Source organism: Heterodontus francisci, chromosome 2 (assembly GCF_036365525.1).
Source record: "Heterodontus francisci isolate sHetFra1 chromosome 2, sHetFra1.hap1, whole genome shotgun sequence".
Classification (NCBI taxonomy): domain Eukaryota; kingdom Metazoa; phylum Chordata; class Chondrichthyes; order Heterodontiformes; family Heterodontidae; genus Heterodontus; species Heterodontus francisci.
In genome coordinates this window covers 160,664,932-160,685,454 of record NC_090372.1, presented here as the reverse complement: position 1 = coordinate 160,685,454, position 20,523 = coordinate 160,664,932, and the positions used below count along the sequence as shown (strand labels likewise).

General features: G+C 42.9%; 1 protein-coding gene across 4 annotated transcripts in view; it reads right to left on the bottom strand.

Annotated features, from left to right (window-relative positions):
- Nucleotides 1-20,523, bottom strand: part of rundc3b (RUN domain containing 3b) — a 174,492-nt gene that overhangs the window by 70,151 nt on the left and 83,818 nt on the right. For all 4 annotated transcript variants that reach the window (XM_068013114.1, XM_068013088.1, XM_068013096.1 and 1 more), the window contains exons 3-5: nucleotides 14,531-14,664; nucleotides 11,262-11,347; nucleotides 10,786-10,875 (exon numbers count right to left, since the gene is read on the bottom strand). In XM_068013114.1, the coding sequence (XP_067869215.1) occupies nucleotides 10,786-10,875; nucleotides 11,262-11,347; nucleotides 14,531-14,664 (310 nt within the window). The remainder of the gene's footprint in view (nucleotides 1-10,785; nucleotides 10,876-11,261; nucleotides 11,348-14,530; nucleotides 14,665-20,523) is intronic.

Sequence of the window (20,523 nt, the reverse complement as noted above, 5' to 3'; positions counted from 1 at the left end):
TGCCAAAGGTGGTCATTGCTGAGCCATAGATGGCATCTCTGATGTGGGCCCACTTGGACTCTGCATCCCCTGCAGGAGTGTTTTGAAGGGCTTTTTCAAGTGAATTGAGAAACTTGTGACAGCTGTGGGTAAGAAATTCTGGTAGTGTTGATGTGCGAGCTGCCATTCTGCTTGGAGTGATGTAACTTCTTTGGTTTGAGTCAAACTTTGCTGCACACCAGGGAGTGGTCAGTGTCGCAGTCCGCACTTTGGAAGCTGTGTGTGATTTGAACACTGCTTATGGAGGCTCGCCTTCAACGACGTGATCTTGCATGTCTCCATGAAACCTGATGATAGGGTTTAGTTTGAAAGAACAAGTTGGTGATGCAGAGGTTGCGGTCGGTACACAACTCAAGCAGTCTCTGTCCATTCTCATCATCCTTCCAACGCCATAGCGCCCGAAGCAGGAGGACCATGAGTCATGGTCGGCCCCAACCCTGGCGTTAAAGTCCCCCAGCAAGAACAAATGTTCAGTATTAGGAATGCTACTAATGATATTATGGAGTACCTCGTAGAATTGGTCTTTAACTTCAGGTGGGGAGCAGAGTGTTGGAGCATAGATGCTGAGTAGGTGTATTGGACCAGAGGCGGTGAGCAGTCGGAGGGACAGTATGTGTTCCGAGCCATTTGTAGGTGGCTCCATCATGCTGAGCAAAGAGTTTCTGATGGCGAAGACCACTCCATGCTGTCTTGGTTCTTCTGGATCCCTACCCTGCCAGCAGAAGGTGTAGTCTTGCTCCCTTAGTGATCCGCTCGCAGGGAGGAGTGTCTCCTGAAGTGCTGCAATGTTCACATTGAGTCTACTGAGCGCTGATGGCAGCCTTCCGAGAGTCGTTGATTTGTGTAAGATCTTCCGACAGGTGCAGTATTACAGTCCACTTGTCTGGCAACCACCCTGAGCTCCAAGCACCCTTTGAAGCAGGTGGACTGTGGTGGTCCAGAACCTTTCTGACCGGGGGCTGCCCTATTTGAGGTGGGCAGTAGCTGTCAATGAGATGCGATGACCTCTCTCACCGACAAAGGCAACCCGTGATGCCCAATCTCCACGCCAATTGAGCTAGACTTAAAACCATAACTGCTGCCTTCCGTGTTGTTTTGGTCACTGAGGCGACTGTGGAGTGACCTTAACATGGCACATGCCTGGGCAAAATGTATGGAGGTTATGAGTTGCCCAAGGGTCAAAACCCCCCTCTTGACCTTCCTAGTGGGGTCCAAAGGAGTGCAGAGCACAACGTTTGGCACGAGATTGGCTGCAGGAATTGCCGGAAACATGCCAAAGGTGACACATGACCGCTTTAGGGGCTCCGCTCCAGATTTTCTGTTAGGGTTTACTCCCTTAGCTTTAGTCTCTCCTGAGACACCCACAAGGCAGTGGGGTTGTTAGCTTGTATCACTGAGTAGGGGCCCTAACAAGTAGAGTACACAGTCCAGTGGAGTAGCTACGTGCTCTAATGGAGCAGCTACAGTACTAAAATTCCATACAAATTTCCTGTAAAAACTGCACATCCCTAAAAAATCTCATTATTTCCCATTTAGATTTAGGGATAGGGAACTCTACTAAGGCTTGAACCTTTGCCATTTTTGGCAATACCTGTCCTTGCCCCATGATGTGTCAGAGGTAAGTTGCTCTTGCTTTTCCGAATTCACTTTTTCCCAGATTTAGCACCAAGTCCACGGCTTGTAACTTTTTAAAACAGAATTTTTAGCTGGTTTAAGTCTTCTTCCCAAGTGTTACTATATGAGTACGTCATCAAGATACACAACACAGTTGGAAACACTGGCTACCGCCTGATTCATTAGTCTTTGAAAAGTGGCTGGGGCATTTTTCAGCCTGAATGGCATCACCCAGCACTGATAAAGACTGTTGGTGTTACAAAAGCTGACATCTCTTTGGCTCGAGGAGTCAAAGGAACTTGTCAGTATCCCTTTAACAAGTCGATCTTGGTCAGAAACCTAGCGCTGCCCACTCTGTCAATACAGTCTTCTAAACACGGAATTGGGTAGGTGTCTGCCTTCTGCATTGACTTTTCTGTAGTCTAAACAAAATCAGGTTGACCCGTCAGATTTAGGTACGAGAACTATTGGTGAACTCCAACTGCTTTGACTAGATTTGATCAAATTGTTTTCCAGCATGTACTGGATCTCTGCTTTTACTTGGGCCTGTTTGTCTAAGCGGTAAGGATGTTATTTTAAAGGAACAGTTCCCCCTATATCCACATCATGTGTGGCTAAGGTTGTACATCCTGGCTTATCCCTACAAACTCTTAAATGTTGTGAAAAGGCTGGTTAGGTCTTCACGTTGTTTTGCCTCCAAGTGCAAAAGCATGTTTAGTTTAGTTTAGAGATACAGCACTAAAACAGGCCCTTCGGCCCACCGAGTCTGTGCCGACCATCATCCACCCATTTATACTAATCCTACACTAATTCCATATTCCTACCACATCCCCACCTGTCCCTATATTTCCCTACCACCTACCTATACCAGGGGCAATTTATAATGGCCAATTAACCTATCAACCTGCAAGTCTTTGGCATGTGGGAAGAAACCGGAGCACCCGGAGGAAACCCACGCAGACACAGGGAGAACTTGCAAACTCCACACAGGCAGTACCCAGAATTGAACCCGGGTCGCTGGAGCTGTGAGGCTGCGGTGCTAACCACTGCACCACTGTGCCACCCAATGTTGTCCAATTTTCCTAGCCATTCTGTATTTGCTAACCGGATAGTTGGAGGTTCAATGTGAGAATTGTCTCCTTCTGTCTCATGCTCACTATCCTTTTCCTTCTCAACAGTCTCGATTACTTGACATACCTGTACTGGCTTATCCTCCTCCCTGCGATAATATTGCTTAAACTTATTGATATGACACAACTGGTTCTTCTTCCAACGATCAGGGGTGTCAATCAAGTAATCTACCTTACCCATTCTTTTGATCCTTGTAACGGTAACACCACCACTACTTCATCCCCTGGTTGAAAATTGCAGGCATTTGCATTCTTGTTTGCCCATTTTTTCATATTGGCTTGGGACAATTTAAGGTGTTCCTGAGCCACACCGCAAGCTTTCGTGAGCCTTTCCCAGAACACAGATACATAGTCTAGTATCAAAGATTCATTCTTTTGTTCCAAGAATCTGTCTTTTATAAGTTTTAGAGGTCCTCTTACTTCATGGCTATAAACCAATTGAAAGGACTGAAGCCTGTAGATTCATTTGGTGAGTCTCTGATGGCAAATAGAAAAAGTACAGTCCTTTATCCCAGTCATGTGGATATTTGTAACAGTATGTTCTAATCATTGTTTTGAGAGTTTGGTGGTACTTCTCTAAAGCTCCGTGACTGTGGTTGATATGCTGACGATTTCAACTGTCTAATCCCCAAATTGCCCATGACTTCTTGAAATATCTTAGACATGAAATTAGAACCTTGATCCGATTGAACTTCAAGTGGTAACCCACATCTAGTAAATAATTGGGTAAACTTTTCTACTACTATTTTAGCAGTAATTGTCCTCAAAGGAATGGCCTCTGGAAATCGAGTAGCCATATCCATGATAGTAAGCACGATGTCATGCTTTTGTTTTTGGCAAGGGTCCTACAGAGTCCACCAATACCCTGCTAAATGGTTCCTCAATCACTGGTATGGGAACCAGTGGTACCAGTTTTATGGTAGGTTGCAGTTTTCACACTATTTGGCATGTCCTACAAAATTGACTCACATCCTTTGTAAAACCTGGCCAGTAATAATGTTGACTTCTATGTGATTTGGTCTTCTGAATTCCCCTATGTCCTGCAAAAGATATGTCATGTGCTAACCTTAATAAGCCCTGGCGATATTTAGGTGGTACCACTATCTGTTCAACAACTGTCTAGTCTTTACCCCCAGGTCTATGAGGCGGTCTCCATTTCCTCCTCAAAACCCCGTTCGCCATATAATAGCCTTCTGCAACTCTGTTTGCCTCAGCTTCTGTCAGAGCCATCTGTGCTATTTGGTATAACTCTGGATCAGCTTGCTGTGCTGCAATGATAGAAGATCTGTTAAACATCTCATTTGGATTATCTAAATCCCCAAATAAGGTTTCAGATACTTGGCTATCTGTTTATGGTGCCACTTTTATCTCCGACAATGGATCCTGTTTCGCCATTACTCGGGTGACTGCACACGCAGGAAATATTCCTGGAACTTGTTCCTGTAATTGCTCTGTTTCTGAACTTCACTTGGTTCCTCTGTATTTGGAGGAGAAACTGATACTTTTGATCTGGCCAAATCATTTCCTAGGAGTAGATCAATTCCCTCTACTGGCAAACTGTGGACAAGTCCTACAGTTACCATCTCAGATATTAAGTCACTCTCCAGGCGTACTTTGTATAAAGGTACAGCTATATACTCCCCATCTATTCCATTAACTAAAACGTCAGTGTTCAAGGCGCTCTCTGGTGGAAACATTATATCTTTCCCCAGTAATAGTATTTGGGTTGCTCCTGTATCCCTGAGTATAATGATTGGTTTTCCTGCCTCACTTGCAGGATATGGAGTTACTTTCCCTTTGACAAAAATTCATGACAATTTTCAGGTATCTTATTCTTCGCCTCTACACTCACTTTAGTTTTTGTATCTGGTTTTACAGCTGCGGTTAAAGCTATGGCCTGGTCTGCTATACTCTCAGTCAGACTCTTTTCCTTTGCATTAGCTTTGCGTACCCCAACAAGTCCTATAGGTTTACCTCACAATTTCCAGCATTCTGAACGAAGATGACCCGTTTTGTGGCAATGATAACACTTCGGCTTGCAAACCTCACTTCAACGGTCAGTATCTTCTTTTCTGGCCTGAGGTGGTGGTCCTGGGACATTCCCAGCTGTTCCTTCTTGTCCCCGGCTACTTGCCTTCCTTTCACTCTCCCACTTTCTATCCTTCTCGGGTTTATGGAGGGGTGACAGACAAAAGGTTTTGGTTTATTCATAAGTTCAAAATCATCAGCAATTTCCACTGCTTGCCTAGCTTTCAAAAATTTCAGGTTATCTAAATGAGTTCTCACCACCGAAGGAATGCAATTTTTAAATTCCTCCAAGAGAATCAACTCGAAGGTTCTCATATGTGGTTTCCATCTTTAATGCCCGTATCCAACAGTCAAAATTAATTTGCTTCGCCCTCTCAAATTCTACATACGTCTGCCCAGCCAATCTCCCTAAGTTCTGAAACTTCTGACAGCAAGCTTCAGGGACTAACTCATATGCAGCGAGAATAGCATTTTTTGCCATCTCATAATCTGCAGAAGCCTCTCCAGGAAGCATGGCACAAACTTCATGAGTTCTGCCTACTAACCTGCTTTGCATAAGCAGTGTCCAGCTTTCCTTCTGCCATTTCATTTGTTTGATTATTATTATTTTTTTGAAAGATATGAAAAATGCCTCTATGTCCCTTTCCTCAAACTTAGGAAGAGCTTGTATAAGTGTAAACAGCTTTTTGTTGGGTCCTGGGCTGATTTCAGATTCTTCCTGACCCGAATTTTCCCTGGAGTTAAGACCATCCCTCTCAATTTAAATTCCCTTTCTTCTCTTTCACTTTCTCTCTCTTTTTTCCAATTCAAGTTTTCTTAATTATTTTTCAGCCTCAAGTTTTCTTATTGCTATTTCTTTTTTGTTTCCTCTTGAAGTCTAATTTTTTCAATTTCCAACTGAATTTTGGCTAATTCCACTGCATCACTCTCTGACTTACTGCCTTCTTGTTCTTCTTCATCATCATCATCTTCTAATTCCAGATGTTGGGCTATTAAGCCAATTAGCGCTGCTTTTTTGGCCCCTGATTTCAATTCTATCTCCAATTTTGCCGCCAATTCTTTCAGTTTATTCATCATGGCAGGAGTTTCTCAGGGTAGTGTCCTAGGCCCAACCATTTTCAGCTGCACCTTTCTTCCATCATAAGGTCATAAGTGGGAATGTTCGCTGATGATTGCACAATGTTCAGTACCATTTGTGACTCCTCAGATACTGAAGCAGTCTGTGTCCATTTGCAGCAAGACCTGGATAATATTCAGGCTTGGGCTGATAAGTGGAAAGTTACATTCACATCACACAAGTGCCAGGCAATGACTACCTCCAACAAGAGAGAACCCAACCATCTCCCCTTGACATTCAATGTCATTACCATCACTGAATTCCTCCACTGTCAACCTGGGGGTTACCACTGACCAGTAACTGAACTGGACCAGCTGTGGCTACAAGAGCAGGTCAAACGCTGGGAATTCTATGGTGGGTAACTAACTTCCATCTCCCCAAATCCTGTCCACCATCTACAAGGCACAATTCAGGAGTGTGATGGAATACTCTCCACTTGCCTGGATGGGTGCAGCTCCAACACTCAAGAAGCTCGACACCATCCAGGACAAAACATCCCGCTTGACTGGCACTCCATCTACAAACATTCACTCCCTCCACCACCAACACACAGTGTCAGCAGTTTGCACCATCTACAAGATGCACTGCAGCAACTCATCAAGGCCCCTTTGACTGCAACTTCCAAACCTGTGACCTCTACCACCTAGAAAGACAAGGGCAGCAGACGCATGGGACCACCACCACATGCAAGTTCCCTTCCAAGCTGCACACCATCCTGACTTGGAACTATATTGCTATTCCTTCAATGTCACTGGGTCAAAATCCTGCAAAATCCTCCCAAACTGCACGGTGGGTGCATCTACACCACATGGACTGCAGTAGTTCAAGAAGGCAGCTCACCACCACTTCTCGAGGGCAATAAGGGATGGCCAATAAACGCTGGCCTAGCCAGCAATGTCCACATCCCATGAAAGAATTAAAATAAAAGTACTAGAAAGACAAAGCCAACCTGACAGTGGAGATTGAGTAGTACACATTGGGGAACAGTGAGAAGGAATGCTCAAAGGATCAGGATCAGGACCAGGCCCTCTGGCAGCAATGCACATAATGGCAAATGACAAAGGGAAAATTGATATGGGGGTTTTTAAAGGCACTTACACATGGATTGTCTCAAAACTCAAAGATGCACTTGGTCTCGGGTGGGGGGGTGGGGGGGGGGGGGGGTGGTTGTGGCGGGTGCAAAGCTGTGTTCGCTGGTATAATATGAATATCAAGAGACAACTGTGAGGGAGGTAAATGAAGTTGAAAACCTAATAAGTTTAGGATCAGAGTTGGTAAGTGTAATGCATAACTGTTTCATGATTCAATATATAAGGGAAGCCATAGAGGCAGTGCTCATCTTGACTGAGACAACATATAGGGAATGGAAGGGTGTCAGCTGTCACTCAGTTGGTAGCACACTTGCCTTGGGAGTCAGAAGGTTGTGGGTTCAAGTCCCACTTCAGGACTTTAGCACAAAAATCTAGATTGCCACTGCAGTACTGAGGGAATGCTGCACTGTTGGAGGTACCATCTTTCAAACGAGATGTTAAATTGAGGTCCTGTCTGTCCTCTCAGGTGGATATAAAGATAACCATGGCATAGTTTAGTCAACGAGTTACACCAGTAAAATAAACTGACAGATTTTTTACGATCAACTGTGTAATAGGGGGTCACAGTACTTGAGGCATAGCCAGCAAATGAAAGTAAACACAAACTAATACAAACATTTTAGAAGGAGACTAGTGTTTTAAAACAAGTGTTATTGTTGCTAAGTACATCTCGCATAGTCAGTTATGTAGTATTTAAAATCTAGAAATTAAATATTTTGTTATAGTTGAGGAGATATGTATTCTGCAATGCTTGTAATTTAAAGATGATGATTTGTTTAAGATTACTTTCACAAAGTCTTGGTGAGTTTCCAAGGTGTTGTTGTGATTTGTCTTTGCAGACACTGTTTCCAAAGTTTGGAAAAACTTTCAGCAGGGATCAGTCTTTCTTCAACTTCACTAGATCCATTGCAGTCACAGAAAGAGGGGGAAGGAAGGCATGGAAACTCAAAATGTGATGGGAACATTTAAGTAAAAAAATATAGTGGCAATGGTTTCCTGAACTACGATCAACACAGTTATCATATTGTGCAGTAAATACTTTCAATTGCAATATTTGTGTGGACAAAAACCTGCGCGCATTCAGTATGAACAGGATGTCATCCGTCCACAATGTATGTCTTAAGGTGCATAGTACAGAGTTATTGCATTTGCATAGTCTTAATAAGCCAAACACAAACTGAAGCATATGTATTTATGAATAACTACAACTAGGTTAGCTGATGTGTCAGCTGTGGTTCAATTCATAGCACTCTCGCCTTTGAGTCAGAAGGTTCAAGTCCCACTCCAGATACCTGAGCACAAAAATCTAGATTGACACTCCAGTACAGTACTGAGGGAATGCTGCACTGCTGGAGGTGCTGTCTTTTGGATGAGACGTTAAACAGAAACCCCATCTGCCCTCTCAGGTGGCCATAAAAGATCCAATAGCACTATTTCAAAGAAGAGCAGGGGAATTCTGCCTGGTATCTTGGCCAATATTTATCCCTCAATTAATGTCACCAAAAAACAGCTTCTCTGATCATTATCACATTGCTGTTTGTGGGAGCTTGCTGTGCATATCCTGGCTGTCACATATCCTATATTACAACAGTGACTATACTTCAAAAGTACTTCATTGGCTGCAAATTGTTTTGCGATTGTGAAAGTCGCTATATAAATGCAAGTCTTTTTCTTCATTGGGGTACAGTGACCATAGAAAGATCAAGCTTAGCATTTACTGTGACCCAATTAAACCCAAGACCATGAGCAATGATTAAATTCAAAAGTCACGAGTGAAGATGTAAAACCAATAGATTGAAGCAAGGTGCTTAACACTTCATTAGAAAATAAATGGAAGCCATGCTCAGAGGGGACGGTGCCTCAATGGGTCTAAGGCATAATTCTTGGGATTAGTACACACCAGAATACAAATTAATTCGGAGTGCTTTATCAAGTAAAACTACGACCGCAGAACAAAGGGACATAGATCCAAACTGGCAAAGGGCATACTGAGGACTGATGTCAGGAATACCTGAAATGATGTTTCAAGGTAGAATAGTGAAGGGAAAAATTATGGAGTCATTAAAAACGCAGCTGGCTACTGTAACCTGGAGCAGAGGAGGGGAGGGAAATTGTACGTTTTCATCAAAAAAGGAGTTTTTTTTTTATATAGAAGCTGAAAAGGTCAGTAGATGAACGTCTAAGGTGGGGCCAAAAAAGGATGTAGTTTTTGGTTAAAATTAATTAGAGAGAGATAAAGAAACTGTCTTTGAAGAACTGAAAGAATAAAGATTTTAATTTCCCCATCATAAAGCACAGACAAGATGAACATGCAGTAATTCAAGAAGTGCGCTGTGAGGAATTGAGTTTGTGTGCACTGGGGACATGTGAACTGAAGGAAGTCGATAGAGACTTAAGCACATAATCTAGGCTGATCATTCAGCGAGGGAACGCCAAACTGTCAGAGGTGCCGTCTTTCGAATGAAACATTAAACCGAGGTCCCATTTGCCCGCCCAGATAGACTTAAAAGATCCCATAACACTATGCGAAGAACAGCAGGGGAGTTTCCTCAGTGTCTTGACCAATATTTATTCCATAACCAACATCACGAAGACAGATTATCTGGTTATCATATTGTTGTTTTTGGATCTTGCTGTACACAAATTGGCTGCCACATTTCCTACATTACAACAGTATCTACACTTCAAAAGTAATTGACAGCAAAGTGTCTCAAGGCTGTGAAGACATGAATGCTGCAAGGACCTGGGCTTGGGCATCAGCTGTTTACAATCTGTATCAATGACTTCGATGAGGGGACCGGGTATAATATATCTTAGTTTGCTGATGATACAAAGCTAGGTGGCAAAGGAGGATGCAAAAATGCTGCAAAGAGATATAGAGCAGTTAAGAAATTGGGCAAGACAGTGGCAGATAGAGTATAATGTGGGGAAAAGTGAAAAACATATGGCTGCGTTTGATGACAATGCAACCACTAGGTGGCGCTGCAGTGGCACAAGCGCAAATGCAGCCTGTGCCACTAAAACATCATAGTCGACGACGTCAACCAGCTGCCAGGACCAAAGGTGGCGCTGCTCAGATAATCACACGAAGGCAACCTAATGACATTGCAGCACTCAATGGGCGGAGGAAGAGCGCGAGCAGCGCGTGGGGGGGGGGGGGGGGGGGAGGGGCTGAGAAAGCAGGCGCGGGGGGGTGGGGCTGAGAAAGCAGGCGCGGGGGGGTGGGGCTGAGAAAGCAGGCGCGGGGGGGTGGCTGAGAAAGCAGTTTCCTGTAAAACGTTATTGTTGTGTGCAGCCAATTTGTACTTTTAATTTTTTATGCGTGGTCATGCATGGGCAGTATTTAACCCAGAGCAAGACTTGCATGGTAGCTTCCAGACTGCAGCACAGCTGTGCATGCATGCAGCTTCGCAGGAACAATGCTCGTGACCAGCATCCATTCCTCATGGTTTTACCAGCCTATACCTGTGAGCATGGATGTACACTTCATCACAACTGCTTGGAATCTTTTCAAACTTCATTTTTAATCTGTGCAGTGTTAGCAGAAGATGTATTGTCCTGCTGTTCTGTTTGTGAACTATAAAGTTTATCTGCATTTGAAGAACTGTGAGCCTTTGTGTGTGTGCTCGCGCAATATATCAAGTGATATAACTTGGGTCTATCCAACCTGCAAATACACAATTGTCTCAAACCGGTGCCTTTTATATACTAACAGAATGTACTAAACATTCTAACAAAATTCATAGAAATGAATTAGGTCAATTACCTGAAATCAATAGCATTGAGTCCAAGCAGTATGCCAGCAAGCATATTTGCTTCTTCTCCCAATACAATTGCTCCATCTTCATAATATCTCCTGTAAGGGGAATTTTAACAAAAAAGTCATTCAGGGCCTCAATTGTATTTACAGAACAGATGTCTTACGATATCAGCTCAATCAGTTTTAATGCTATGTATCAAATTAAATCAATAAAATAACCAACTTAAAATAAAAAACTTAAATAAATGAACAATATTGTGTCCCTGGCCAAGCAAATCAGAGGACAAATAAACGTTGTCTGTGTCTTCACAACAGTCTTCTGGTTCATGAAACATAAAGCTAATTTGTATCATTCATTACCAGTAACAGGCTGCAGGATACTTTTGTTTAAAAAATATTTTATAAAGTCAATCTAAGTTCAATTTCATTAGTTTCTGCTGTTATATTGTAGGTGTCACATTACATGGATAATTTGGAAAGACCTGGTTGTTTTGATGTCCCTCAGGGAAGTAGAGATATACTCAGACAGACGCTTCTCCATAAGCGCTACTCGGATCCATGCTCGTCCCTGTCAAGTTACAAGAGGCAAAACAGAAGCCTAACAGAATTAAAATGCATTGAGCAAACAGCTATGTCATTCTTCTGTTCACTGCACTGACAGCTAGCTGCATATGGTGATAATACAAGACACGTTTACATCAGCCATGTGGGAGTCAGTGTTTTACATATCGTTTAAGCAACAATTCCTACAACTTGTTGACAGTAAAACATATATAATTACAGCTGTTAAGAAAAATAAGCCCATCACTACATTCGAAGTAGTTTTGCACATTATACGAAAAGGGGCATCTTATGCCAGTCTCGCTGACCTGTAGATGCTCGATTAGGCTGATACAGAGAAAGACATACAGAAGATCATTTGAATACAAATTTCATCGGCTGTCAGCAAGAGCTGTTACAAAGAAACAGATAAAGTGTACAGGATACCAACTTACAACAACAACTTGCAGTTATATAGCACCTTTGAACGTAGTAAAATATCCCAAGGCAAAAGCGTTATAGAAAATTTGACACCAAGCCATATAGGGAAATATTAGGACAGATGACCAAAAGCTTGGTCAAAGAGATAGGATTTAACAAGCATTTTAAAGGATGAGAGTGGTAGAGAGCCAGGGAGGTTTAGGAAGGGAACTTTATAGCCATGGAGAGATTTGAAAACAAGGATGGGAATTTTAAAAATCAAGACCAGGAGCCAATGTAGGTCAGCAAGCACAAGGGTCAAGGGTGAATGGGACTCGGTGTGAGTAAGGACACGAGAAGCACGGTTTTGGGTGAACTCAAATTTACTGAGGGTGGAAGATGGAAGGCAGGCAAGGAGGTCATTGGAATAGTCATCTAGAGGTAATACAAGGAATGGCTGAGGGTTTCAGCCGCAGATGAGCTGAGGCAGGGGCAGAGTTGGCCAATGTTATGGAGATGGAAGTAGGCAGTTTTGCCAAAGTGGATGTGTGGTCAAAAGCTCATCTTGGGGTCAAACATACAATCAAGGTTATGAACAGGGCTGGAGTCAGTGGCGAGGGAACAGAGTTTGCAATGGGGATCAAAAACAGTGGCTTCTGTCTTCCCAATATTTAATTGGAAGAAATTTCAATACTGAACATCAGACAAGCAATATGCCAATTTAGGGGCAGAGGAGGGGTTGAGAGAAGTGGAGGAGAGGTGGAGCTGGTTATCGCCAGCATGCGTATAGAAATTGATGCCATGATTTAAGATGATGTTGATTAGGGGCAGCATATAGATGAGAAAAAGGAGGCAGTCAAAGACAGATCCTTGAGGAGCATCAGCAATGGTGTCGGAGTCAGAAGTGAAGCCATTGCAGATGATTATCTGGCTATGACAAGATAGATACAAATGAAACCAGGCAAGTGCAGTTCCAGCCAGCTGGATGATGATTGAGAGGCACTGGAGCAGAATTTCATGGTCAACTCTGGGATTCAAACCAAGAGTTGAGAGAAAGACGGGCATGGATTTGGCAGGCGATAACACGTTCGAGGACTTTGGAGAAGAAAGTGAGCTTTGAGATCTGGTGGTAGTTTTCAAGAATGGAGGGTTTGAGCAAGGGGTGATGACAGCAGATTTGAAGAGGGGAACAAACCTGAGGAGAGGGAACCATTAATAATGTTAGTTAACATGGGAGCCAGGAAGGGAAGCTGAGAGTTCAGCAGTTGAAGAGGAATATGGTCTAGAGAGCAAACTTGTCATTGACAAGCTGAACTTTGAGAGTGTATGAGGAGAGAAAATAGAGAAAGATTTGAATTCAGAGTTAATGCCAGGAGGAACGTTAGATGAAGTTAGGCCCAGTGGGCTAAAGGAAGGGAGGGCAGCAGAAGAGGCAACTGATCAGATGGCTTTGATCTTTGTAACAAAAAAGCCATGAGCTCATTGCACTTATTGCCGGAGGTGAGGGTGCAGGATGCAGGGAAGCTTGGTTTAAGAAGAGAAATCTGCAGGCACGAAATAGTTTCCATATACAAGATAATGACACCCAATTCTACTTATAAACCACTTCTGCCAATATCATGACCACATTCATGACATCAGACTGCCTGTCAAATCATTAAGTCATGGATGAGTCACTACTTCCTCCAACTGAATATCAGGAAGATGAAGGCCATTGTCTTCAAATTCCATCCTAAAATTCCCATTCCCATTGCTGATTCGGTACCCCATCCCACCTAGTCAGTGGAACCAGACCAGCTGAAAACCTGGTGCCCCGTTTAATCCACAACTGAGCTTTCTATCTATTACCAAGACCACCTATTTCCACCTCCACAACGTTGTCCACCTCCACCTCAGCCCATCTGCTGCTGAAATCTTTATTCAAGTTTTTTTCACCTCAAGATATGATTTCTTTCACGTCCTCTTTGCTGCCCCCCCGCCCCCCCCCCCCCCCACCATCCATCCCCCTTCATAAACAATTGGCCCAAAATGAAACTACCTATATAGCATATACCACTCACCTATCACTCCCATACTTGCTGACACACATTAGTTCCAAATCCTCCACTACATTAAATTTAAAAGGCCCAATTTTAACCCAGCTTATCCAGCATGACCAGGATAGGTGGGTGCTTAAAATGGCAGCCAGGGGATTTGCATCACGTTGGCGACTGGTTTGTGCCCCATGTAATTTGAAATGCTGAAATTTCGGCAGCACGAAGGCCACCAGCACAGGCAGGTGAGTGCAAATTAAAATGTGAAAGTCACAGTCCAATGTCTTCCTTGGCACCGTGACAGGATTTTAACTTCAAATTAGAGATGGCTTACACAACACCAAAGCCACCAGTGAATGTTTCTTTGGGACCCAAAGATGTTCAGCTATTGTTTTTATTCCTGCTCCTACCCACCAGCCTATATATAATTTCCATCTGCCTTCAGCGGGTGACAGATCTCAAATACTAAAACACCTGGGAGTTAAAATGCTGACAAGTCTATTGGAGACTCTCACCCTCTTTACTCACACAGAAGCTGTCCCAGATTAAAATTGGGGCTAAAATCCTTTTTCTCATCTTCAAATCCTTCCAGAACCTTATCACTGGCACTTACTTTTGAGTTGCCACCGGCTGTACGAAACCTACACATCGGGAAGTGGCAGCATTACAGAGTCTTGCATTGTTTAAAAGCAGCTATCAATAGCACTGCCTCAGTTAATGTTTGCAAACAGAATATCAAGATACAAGCACTTTCTAACCTTTGCTCTTGACGAGCTTACATTCTCCATGTTTTCAATGCTACTGATGCAGTTATGGGGAACCTTACTGCACGCCACACGGATGAAGTCCCAGAAGCTTCGAGGGCTTTCATAACCAAACCAATTTATTTGACCTGTAGCACAGAAATAGGAGACCAAGAACAAATTAAAATAAAGATCTACAAAATTAGTAACATTGTTCTCAAACAAAACTTGATTTTTTGAAAGATTCTTTACGGCAGGCTCAAAATCTTGAATAGTGAGCAATTAATCCTCTCCATTTATAATTCTCCATCACTTTCAACCCATCCTCTTTAAAGAGCCACTAATTTCTCATCTCATCTGAGAGCTGGGTAAGTGAGATCGCTGCAGTAGTAAAATCTCACATCATCTTGTGCTTCTGAAGGCCAAGGCAGGACCAGTTATGCCAATTCCCTTTCTCTTCCCCCTCCAAGAAATATAGTACATTGCAATATTGCTCCATCCAGAAGCCAAGTCACCACTGGAGATACTATTTACTCATAAATTGGAGGTTCGTACACATCCATTTATAGTGCTATCAGCCGAGGTTTGGGAGCAGATATCTTACCCAATCTCTTGTTTAAGCAATGACAGACAGACCAGTAAATGCAAAATTGCACAAATATTATAGCATTACAGGAATTACTAGTCGCTCTGAGGTTTGGATACCGCACTCCTCCCATTCACAGTGCATGTCTGAATCCCAGGCTGAATTAGAATTTTAACTCAGCCATTTTAATGGCTATGTTTGTGCAATCTTGACAAGTTATTAGATGGAGGCCTTCTGGGAGAGTGGGATTATATGGAGAGGGGTAGGAACTGATGGGAACAGCCCAGACATGTTCAACAAACACACAGATTCCTGTAAGATCAAAGAGTGGTGTTGATGACATCTGATCAACTCACTTAAGAGCATAAGAAATATGAGCAGTAGAAGATCATATGGCTCCTCGAGCCTGTTCCGCATTCAATACGATCATGGCTGATCACGCTCAACGGTCTTTTTTTTTGACTTTTTGAAAATTGAGGCATCCTTGGGTCAGTACATTTCCATTAATATGCTCAGTCTGCATTGCGTTCAGAAAGTATCAATACACTCCCAGCCTGACAGTCTGAATAACGACCCTAGTCAGTAGCTTGAGCACTTGAATGTAATATACTTTTATTCCAAATATAGAACACAGCTAGAGAAGCTGTAACATGGTCTGATATTTCATCAAGTTATCCACGATGGTTGCCGAGAGCAGAAAAGAATTTAAGATAATCTTTGGCTTGTAATTATGCAGAACAATTTCTCCATATCCCAAAGTGTACTCAGCAATGCGGATTTAGCAAATGATCTCCCTACTTATAAGTCCTGCATGCAAGACAGAGTTCCGGACAATAACATATAATAGGTGATTTATATTTTTATTTTATTTTTTTAAAATGTTGTTTCTCAAAAATAAATTCCCACTCTTCAATTTATGCTTGCTTTATACACTATTTAACACGTTAAAGAATGACCTGGTGGCATACTCCCAGACTTCAATATGCCAACTATCTATTTTTAAAGTTACCAGTCAATGGCCTAGAAATTAGTCTGTGCCTGTTTTCAGGCCCTGACTCAGCATTACATGACCAGCGTGTGACCAAGCCAAGAGGGCTGAGCATCAATAACAATTGGTCCACGGGCCTTATTAATCGACTCAATACAAGTTGTTGGTGTTGGTCATGTCTTCACAGGCGCTCCCTCGAGTGAAGTCATCAACGTGAGGACTCCTGCCTTGCCGGCAGTGGCGCTCAATTAAGTCTTGGGGTTGGTGGGGGGGGCGGGTGGAGAAAGGTGTTCAATGTCTTGTGTGGAGTGTCTCCACAAGATCTTTTTTTTTTTAAGTATTAAAAAAGTTAACTTCACTGCACTTGGCAGCCACCGGGGCCACTTAGGAATCCTAAGCGGGCTAGATGCGACACCAGCCCCGGTACATCATCGATTAATTTCTCAATGTGGGCCTTTACAAGGCGTAAATTAGAGACCTAATGCATGTTATAGGTGTCCAACTATGACAGCTCTAAAGTAGGCCCCATGCCCATGCAGATTGAGTGCAGGCCATTCTACGGCTAAATTGGTCTGCTTTGTGCACCATAATATCCCAAGGATGAGCTCAACACTTACCAATTTCTAGCCCAGTCTTTCAACACGTGTTAGCTTTTTGGCATTTCATTAGCAGCTTTTTTTTTTAATCAATGGAGATGGAGGTATGGATCAATCAATTGGCAGATGAAATTTAAGGCTTTTAGAATTAACTTTTCTCCCATTGCTGGTTTCACAAAAACTTGAGACAGAAGGTTTTTAGCTGAGTTGAGAATCACAGTTGTAAGATGCAACTATTTAATATTGCTCACAAATAAATTATATACAACAAATAGGTTGCTGCAATGCAGCCTTTGATAAAATGTTATTTTCCTTAAAAGGATTTTTTGGGACACGTCTTTATGTGATAGTTTATTTTCTTCAAGAATAGTTGCAGCCACCTTGAGATAATGCGTTCATGCTGGAGAACTTCCTTCTTAACTGACTATTTGAACATTCATGTCACTACAATTGTGAAATTCCAGGTTTGGAAATAAAACAGGGAAAGGGTTCGAATGATAATCATTTTATTTCATTCAAACATATTACACTGATGCCTATATTTAGGATGTTACTACATTGCACTATAATAATGAGATCCTAAATACGACCTGTTCTTTTGGGACATGCTGCAGTGCTTGATCATGTTCTGTAAACTTGGAATGTTTTGAGTTTGTTTCATTTCTGCACATGATTGAGGTCCCCTTATTACCATAGAGTAACCAGGAACGGTGTCCAAACCACTCAATATGCGAGTATCAACATTTAGGAGATATTGTGAGGAGTGATATTAACAATTGATTGCAAAGCCCAAATTGGAGGCAGCTAGTTAGCTGAAAAAGTGGCAGCACAAAATGCAACTACTTGTACCTGTTCCTGCAAGCCACATTTTTGTGCATTTAATGATAGGAATGCTTATGAATTTTATTTCCAATATAAGCCTGTTTGGCAGGTTTGAAAGAGTAATGTAGGCTCCAAATTACTATTGGAGGCAAGAGCTGAACACACATTTGACATTCCTCTCTTAATGCAGCACATCAACACTTTTTTTCCCAGCTTTACCCTGTAAAATAATATTGAAGGTGCTATATTACCTTCAGTTTTATATTTAAAATATCTGCAGCCATCCCAGGAGAAATAAATTTGGATATAAAAAGGCAAAACTGAAGTGGGCTCCGAAATGTCAGAAAAGACACAAAATTAAGCTTGGGGTCTTCCAAGTGGGCACTTACCTGTCCATGATTACCTTCCAAACATTTTAATGTATAGGAAAGCATAGCACCTTCCAAACCCGTGACCTCGACCACCTAGGACAAGGGCAGCAGATGCATGGGAACACCACTACAACCTGCAAATTCCCCTCCAAGCCACACACCATCCTGACTTGGAAATATATTGCATTTCTTCGCTGTCGCTGGGTCAAAATCCTGGAACTCCCTTCCTAACAGCATTGTTGGTGTACCTACACACCAAGGACTGCAGCGGCTCAAGAAGGCAGCTCACCAACACCTTCTGAAGGGCAATTAGGGATGCGCAATAAATGCTGGCCTAGCCAGTGATGCTCACATCCCTTGAGTGAACTAAAAAAAATTACATTAAAAAACAAACAAATGCAAAGCTCCAGCCATTACAGAGACATGGCTGCAGGATAACATAGATTGGGACTTGAATATTGAAGGATATGTGACATTTAGAAAGGACATATGATGAGAAGGAAAAGAGAGGCTTTTAGCAAATACAAGGAGAGCAAATCAATGGAAGCATTAGTGGAATACAGAAAGTGTAGGATGGAGCTTAAGAAAGCAATTAGGAGAGCAAAGAAGGGATATGAGAAAGCTCTGGCTGGTAAAGGTAGGGAAAATCCCAAGATATTCTATAAGTATATCAATGGGAAGAGGATAACCAGGGAAAAAGAGTAGGACCCATTAGGGACCAAGGGGGAAATTTGTGGGTGGAGCCAGGGGACATTGGTTGAACGAATACTTCACATCTGTCTTCACCCAAGAGAATATGGATGTCGATATGGAACTTAGAGAGAGAGACTGTGAGGTTCTTGAGCAAATTGTCATAGGGAGTGACAAGGTATTGGAGGTTTTGGAAGTCTAAAAAGTGGACAAATCTCCAGGTCCAAACGATTTGTGTCCCAGGATGCTGTGGGAGACGAGGGTGGAGATTGCAGGGGCTCTGACCCTAATTTTTAATTCCTCTCTGGCCACGGGGGAGGTGCCAGAGGACTGGAGAACAGTTAATGTGGTCCCACTATTTAGGAAAGGTTGGAGAGATAAGCCAGGGAACTACAGACCAGTGAGTCTCATGTCAGTGGTAGGGAAACTATTGGAGAATCTATCTCCACTTGGAGAGGCAAAATTCGATTAGGAATAGTCAGCATGGCTTTGTCAGAGGGAGGTCATGCCTAACAAATCTGACTGCATTTTTTTTGAGCATGTGACCAGGTGTGTAGATGAGGGTAGTGCAGTTGATGTAGTTTACATGGATTTCAGCAAAGCCTTTGATAAAGGTCCCACATGGGAGACTTATCAAGAAAGCAAATGCACATGGGATACAAGGTAACTTGATAAGGTGGATTCAAAATTGGCTTAGCTGTAGGAGACAGAGAGTGATGATAGACGGCTGTTTTAGTGACTGGAAGCCAGTGTCCAGTGGCGTACCACAGGGATCTGTGCTGGGTCCCCTATTGTTTGTCATTTATATAAACGACATAGATGACTATGTAGGGGGTAGGATCAGTAATTTCGCGGATGACACAAAGATTGGCCGAGTGGTTAACAGTGAGGTGGAGTGTCTTAGATTACAGGAAGATATAGACGGGATGGTCAAATGGGCAGAAAAGTGGCAGATGGAACTTAATGCTGAAAAATGTGAGGTGATACACTTTAGAAGGAGTAATGTGACATGGAAGTATTCAATGAATGGCCTGACACTGGGAAATTCCGAGAAATAAAGGGACCTTGGCATGTTTGTCCATAGATCTCTGAAGGCAGAAGGGCAGGTTAATAGGGTGGTGTAAAAGGCATATGGGACACTTGCCTTTATCAATCGAGGCATAGATTACAAAAGCAGGGAGGTCATGTTGGAGTTGTACAGAACTTTGGTAAGGCCACAACTGGAGCACTGTGTGCAATTCTGGTCGCCACATTATAGGAAGGATGTGATTGCATTGGAGGGGGTGCAGAGGCAATTCACCAGGATGTAGACTGGGATGGAACATTTAAGCTATGAAGAGAGGTTGGATAGGCTTGGGTTGTTTTCACTGGAGCAGAGAAGACTGAGGGGTGACCTGATCGAGGTGTACAAGATTATGAGGGGCATGGACAGGGTGGATAGGGAGCAGCTGTTCCCCTTAGTTGAAGGGTCAGTTACGAGGGGTCACAAGTTTAAGGTGAGGGGCAGGAGGTTTAAGGGGGATTTGAGGAAGAACTTATTTACCCAGAGGGTGGTGACGGTCTGGAATGCCCTGCCTGGGAGGGTGGTAGATGCAGGTTGCCTCACATCCTTTAAAAAGTACCTGAATGAGCACTTGGCACGTCATAACATTCAAGGCTGTGGGCCAAGTGCTGGCAAATGGGATTAGGTAGACAGGTCAGGTATTTTAATGCATCAGTGCAGACTCGATGGGCCGAAGGGCCTCTTCTGCACTATTATTCTGTGATTCTGTGACAAGAAGCTAGGAAAAGGTGGAGGGGTGGTTCTGTTCATTAATAATTAGCACAAGAGAGAGGGATGACCTAAGTTCAGGAAACCAGGATGTAGAAGCAGTTTGGGTAGAGATGAGAAATGATAAAGGCAAGAAGTCACATGTGGGAGTGGTGTATAGGCCCCCTAACAGTAACTACTAGGT